Source organism: Centroberyx gerrardi, chromosome 4 (genome assembly GCF_048128805.1).
Source record: "Centroberyx gerrardi isolate f3 chromosome 4, fCenGer3.hap1.cur.20231027, whole genome shotgun sequence".
NCBI classification, from domain to species: Eukaryota; Metazoa; Chordata; class Actinopteri; order Beryciformes; family Berycidae; genus Centroberyx; species Centroberyx gerrardi.
Window position 1 is genome coordinate 11,016,770 of NC_136000.1, and position 6,000 is coordinate 11,022,769.

Genomic DNA, 6,000 nt, shown 5'->3' on the forward strand with positions numbered 1-6,000 from the left:
CGATCTGACTTGCAACCTGCTGCAACTTGCCAACCCTATTCTCAGCAATCTTGGTTTCTCTGATAGCTATTCAACACATGCTACTGAACGAATGTCCATTAAACACATGGTCAGGTGTCACAGCAGTGCCCAAGTAGCAGGCCATCTGTATCCCCCTTCAACCCTCTCTGGTCCACAGGTTTCACATGTGGTGCTGCTGCTGGTTCCCCCTCTGCAGGACCGGACTCTTGGGAATCGTCCTTCACCCCAGGAACAAATGGATTCCAGCTCTGCCTCATTTCAGCTCTGTCTGGCCCATCCTGTCAACCAACTGACACCGCTCAACATGACACTGCTAAAGTCTAAGATTCCATTACAGTCTGCCTCCCACATTCTAAAATTCATGAATACGGTTTTCTGGTTTCATAGTTAGAATATTCACTAACACTGTGTTTTTGTTTCCCGAAGAAAGACGGAGCAGGGGGGGTGAAGTGTGCTGTGGGTGCCTCATTCTCATTCATATGCATCAGCCAGTTATCAGGGACTGCTGTGCCTCATTGAGTTGGGAAGCTGCTTTCCATTTATTTCTCAAATGCAGCAGAGTGTGATTCTGCTCCTGTCTAATAAAACTTATAAAACTGCCTCTGCTGCCGACTAAACTTCGCGAAACACAGAAAGAAAGCCATACTCATTGGGAAATTACAAAAAAAAAGAGGAGATAATGAAAAACAGAGGGTCTGTACTCAGCGCTGTGAAGGATGAAATTCATTACCCAGGAGCATTAACAGCAGCTGACTACTGCTGGAGCCTAGTGGTGGCACGACGTCACTGCTCTCTGTTCAGTTGACACCTAGAGGCTTCCTTGCGAGTCCTTTTGTTTTGATCGCAAACCTATTTGGAGGGTACCGTGAAAAGACAGTGGGGACCATTAATGCGTCAACACACTTGCAGTGGCTGACTGCACGAGTCTCATCCTACCCACATTACTCTGAGCTACGCCGTGTTGCTCCACTCATCAACATCTGCCGTCCTGCTAATTAGCCCCAAAAAAGCCACACATCACTGGGTTTCAGCGGTGCACAGACAATGTGTGACACTCACGAGGGGAGCCCACGGACACAATGGGAATTTCAAAGCTGTGCCAGATCACAGAAGCGTACCAACTAAGTTATTGTCTACTAAAATGGCCCGAGCGGCTCGGTGGCGTAGAATGCGAGAGAGAAAAACAAGCTGTAAGAGTCTCGCTGGCCGTGGAGTGAGAGCTGCTGAACGGGTCAATAGGGTCAACCAGATTTCATTCTTGTTTAAAAAAAAACAGCAACCAGAAAAAAAACAACCTCTTCCTGTTTCTCCACCATGCAGAGGACAATCACTGGAAGGTTAACTGGAGTGGAACCCAGCAGAGAGGAGGATGGGGGAAAGGATGGAACAAATCCATGTAATTGAAGAGGAGGAGAGATGAGTGGAGAAAAAAGAAAGAAAGAGATAGACGACAGACAGAAAGAAAGCAAGAGCGAGAAGTTAAGTCAGAAAGAAAGAAAGAAAGAAAGAAAGAAGAACGGGGTCGCAGGGAAAGAGCAAGGCTAGAAGAAAATCCCTGTGTCCTGTTGGTCAGGCAGGAAAGCTGATACAATAAATAAAAAATGTCAGCCGTGTGAGATAGCTTTGCGGGCCAGCTGAGAAAGGTGAGCACATTTCCATGCAGAACACCCGCAGCCGTGAGAACAGAGAGAGAGAGAGAGAGGGAAAACGGAGAGAGAGAGAGGGAGAGGGAGCCGGCTAGTCATAAATCTCCCACAGCTAGTGGGGTCAGGCAGACAGGGATAGTGTCAAAATTGTTTCTGCGTGTGAAGGGAAGGGGAGGTAGGTGGCTAACCAACCGCTGTGACTGACTCCTGCTCCTCGAATCAACCTGCTGCAAGGCCAGGCCGTCACGCTGTGACACCGTCAAACCACCTCCACTTCATTTGCATACACGCATTCACCAACTCTGCATAATCATGATTAACCAGCCTTCTGTAAAATGTGCGTGTGTGGCAGGGTGTGTAGCGAGTGCAGAGTATTGAATGTGTATGTATGTGTGTGTGTGTGTGTGAATGTGAGACAGAGAACAAGAAAGAGACAGAGAGAGAATAAAATGGAAAAAAAAAAAAACAGCAAGGAGGGGAGAATGATGGGAGAGGGAGAGCAGAGGAAGCGAGAGAGAGATGAGAAGATGTGTGAGAAAGAGGAGGATTAGGTTGGCGGTGGTGTGAGCGGTGAGCACAGCTTCCCCCTGTCACAACACACTTCTCCTGACCACAAAGACACACTGACACACTTCCTAGCTGCGGTGAGAGCGCCGCTACCCAGAGGACACTCTTCTCCCCGCCCGTCTGTCTCTTCTCTTCTTCTTCTTTACCTGTTGTGTTGCTGTTGTTGTTTTTTTTCCTGTGTTTGCTGCGTTGCTGTGGAGGGTGTCTTGCTTGTTTTGTTGTCTCTGAGGATGTGAGCGAGCGTGTGTGCAGTTGTGTGCCGGCTAGGTTGAGGAGGAGGTGGTTTTATTTAAGGTTTGTTGAGTTTTCTTTTCCCCTCTCGTAGGGTTTTGAAGTGAAACATTTTTCCTAAAGAACATACAAAGTCTGCTTTGCAACTTCTCTTCCTCCCTCTTTTCATCTCTTTCTTTCTCTTCCTGGAATAGTGATGCTCCTGTTTGTTTCCTTCCTTAATTTCCCTTTTACCCTTCTCCCCTCCCTAGCCCTTCCTCTAAACAACTGCATTTTTAATGGCTTACTCTCTATTCCCATCCCACTCTTTATCCTCCATGCTCCATATCCTTCTCTCCTTCCCTCCCACAGTGGTGATCAGAAAGTAGGTGCTGATGTTGCAGCTCTCGCCTGGACTGGCTCAGTACATCAGTGGGTGGACAGACACGCCAGAGAGCCCCTGTCAACAGCGGGGCACAGTGAGTGTGCCCCCGGGTCTGGCCCACTTGGCGGACGCTGATCCCCTCTGCTAAATCTTGAGAGAAGGAGTCGACACTATTTCTCAGCAACTGGAGCGGAGAGGAGGCGCAAAAGCCGAGATAAGCACCAGGACAGCACTATTTTTATGCTCCTTCTGAGGAGAGCGGGCGCTGCGGTGGCTACCTATTCATCCTTCCTGGCCCCGTGACAATACTCGCTCCGTTTGCTAATATTAAACCGCCCGTTAGTGAATGCAACCTCCTTCACTGCTGATCTAGGAGCTCGCAGCTCACTTCCAAATCTTGCAGCTTGCTCTGATCATTCCGGCAGCCCCATTCCCAGTGACAATGCCCATCGCTCGAGTTTGTCTCCAGTTGCACACGAGCTGAAAGCCACAGGCAGCGGTTAACCCAGCTAGTCCACCTCCCCCTCTCCTTTACTCCCGTCTCTCCACAAGGGTAAAGAGAGACATTTCACGTCTAATTAATGCACAGGATGGTTGTATAAAACAGCTAATGAGGCTGTGATCACAGTGGCGTGAAGGCAGGCGCTATTGGAGGGGGGATGAGCACTACTCCGCTCCAGGAGACACTGAGCTCCACAGTTATTAGCCTGTCATAGAGGAGAGCTGATGGGGAGACAAGAGGGAGACTGGAGGTGGCTAGGTTGGATGCTTGGCTTTGGTGCTGTTCCACTTCCCCTCCCCTTCAGTCTACAACACATTCCCCTCAGCCACTTTGTCAGTTACATGACTAAATCCTCTACAATGATGTTTTATAATACATAAGCAAATGATACGGTAGAAATACTGCATATGAATCCTGTAACAACACTGGTAGTTCGTATAAACATGCAAAATTCACCTGAGGTTGCATTAGAGCTCTAAGCATGAATGAGACTTGCATGCAAACGATATTCTCAAATGCTGAAAGAGTTGCATAACTGTATTGCTTTGGGGCACTAACAGTTTTTTGCTCTGTTTCTGCATCAAAAGCAAGTTTTCTCTAAGAAGTGAAAAAAAAAAACTGCTGGCATTAGATTTAACTTTTCTCGCAGCAACACAAAAAGAGTCAAATGAAAAGTTTCTTCATAAAAGACCAAACACCTTCACTCCAAACATTCTGAACATCTGGATCATCCAAGGGTTTGGAAGTCAAACAGTGCCATTACCCACACTGTGAGAAATTGTCTTCAGGTAAGCATGTGTCTGAACCACAGTCTAAAAAACTTGCTCCCTCAGCACAGCTCCTCTGGCAGGATGAATGGGCTGCACACTAGCAGCTCTCTAAGCAACTGCTCATTACTCGAAACACATCTGCTGGTGAGTAGGGAGCCTCACTCTCCATTACGCTCTCCTCATTTTCATTTTGCGTATCAATCTCTCATTCACACCTTTTCATCTTCTCTCTAAAAGACTCCGGCGATGCTACCGCTATTGGTTTAGAGCCTTTTCCCCCAAAACAGCACTCAGCAGCCGGCAGCAGCCTAGAACTGCACAGCACGCATAATGAATCATACACAACACACACACACACACAATCAATGATTGCATGCCAGAGCCGGCGGTGCCTCCGCTCACCTGTGCAATCTCATACAGCAGCTTGTAGTGTTCCTCTCGCTTCTGTAAAGTGCACAGATTGCAGCCCATTATAGTCGTCGTGGAAACGCCAGGCGTCCAATTCTCCCCGAGCAGTGGTACGGACACAGGGGGTCACCCTCCACACCGGAGTGCTGGTTCTCATCAGTCACTCCTTAGCAAGCATCTCTCCCAGGCATCCCATTCACACACACACACACACACACACACACGTGCACACACAGTCTCGTAACCAAACACGTATGCACTCACACACAACCCCAGCTTGGGATACAGAAAGCTCCAGCTGAGTGTAACAGATGAAGGTTCTGGTGTGAGCGGAGCGGTGGCAGCTTCAGCTTCAGCAGTGGCAGTAATAGTAGTAGTAGCGGTTTCAGCATCAGCCGCTGCTTCTCGTCTCTCCTCTCCCTCTCTCTCTCTCTCTCTCTCTCTCTCTCACAGACCCATACACACATACACACACTCGCACGCCGGAGTTGTGACTCTCGCTCACTGAGACACTCCCCCCCTTTTCCTCTCAGCCTCGGCGCACATGACTACGCTGATACCAGCTCATGAATAATGAGGGAGACAGTTGTGGATATTCATGAGGGAGGCGGGAGCAGGGGAGGGGACTGGTGAAGAGGGAGGAGTGTGTGGGACGAGGAGCGCTGGTTCATTAAGACTGAGGCACAGTTATACAATAAGCTCCTTTGTGTGAGCAGCACCTCTGAGCGGCCGGGGCTGGGCTGACTGCACCGACGCATCTGCATACTGCGAGCAGAGGAGGTTTTCTCCGCTAATGGGTACACTACCTGCATCTGAGGCAGTTCATTTAGTGTTTGTCTGCTTCATGAGTGGAGGATGTGTTGCCACATAGTGTTTATTTACAATGCACATTTGAATAAAAGCATCACAAAGGTCATGGAGATATCCATAGGCACAAGGCATTTCAGCACATAATGAAAATAGGATATAGTTTCCTATTTCATGCACATAATGAAGAGTCAACATTATAGAGTTCAGTGTATTGCATCAAAGCCTGTCAAAATGAGTGTATATACTGTATTGTATGATGTTGAATGGGCTTCAGCATTGTTGTGTAACAGCACTGAATGTTGTGTGTTAAAAATTAAGTTTAACATGAATTGATACAGACTGCTAGGGATGAGAAATGTCACACTACCCAAGAGGAAAAAAATGAATTATGAATTTATAACTCTGTAGGCATTACAGGTGTCACTGATAATGGGCTCATCACAACAAATTGGCAATCAGCAAAGCCAGAGACTTCGGAGACAATACATCAACCACTGCCTTCTCTCAAACTGTGATAATTACAAGACAATAGACCCTGGCTATTGTATCAGCCATGGAACCCCGTTTCGCTAGCAGGAAGCTACACTAACGAGCAATAATTGTTAACAAATTGGCCTCCCAGCCGACAGCGGGGCTCGCTGAGCAGAATAGAGCTAAGAGTAGATGAGCGCTCATCAGCTG

At 47.9% G+C, this 6,000-nt stretch overlaps 1 protein-coding gene across 1 annotated transcript in view; it reads right to left on the reverse strand.

Moving 5' to 3' along the window:
• Positions 1-4,572, reverse strand: part of LOC139910279 (PDZ domain-containing RING finger protein 4) — a 40,135-nt gene extending 35,563 nt beyond the window's left edge. Inside the window, exon 1 of the mRNA XM_071897531.2 lies at positions 4,504-4,572. Within this exon, the coding sequence (XP_071753632.2) occupies positions 4,504-4,572 (69 nt within the window). The remainder of the gene's footprint in view (positions 1-4,503) is intronic.
• Positions 4,573-6,000: the final 1,428 nt, after the last annotated feature.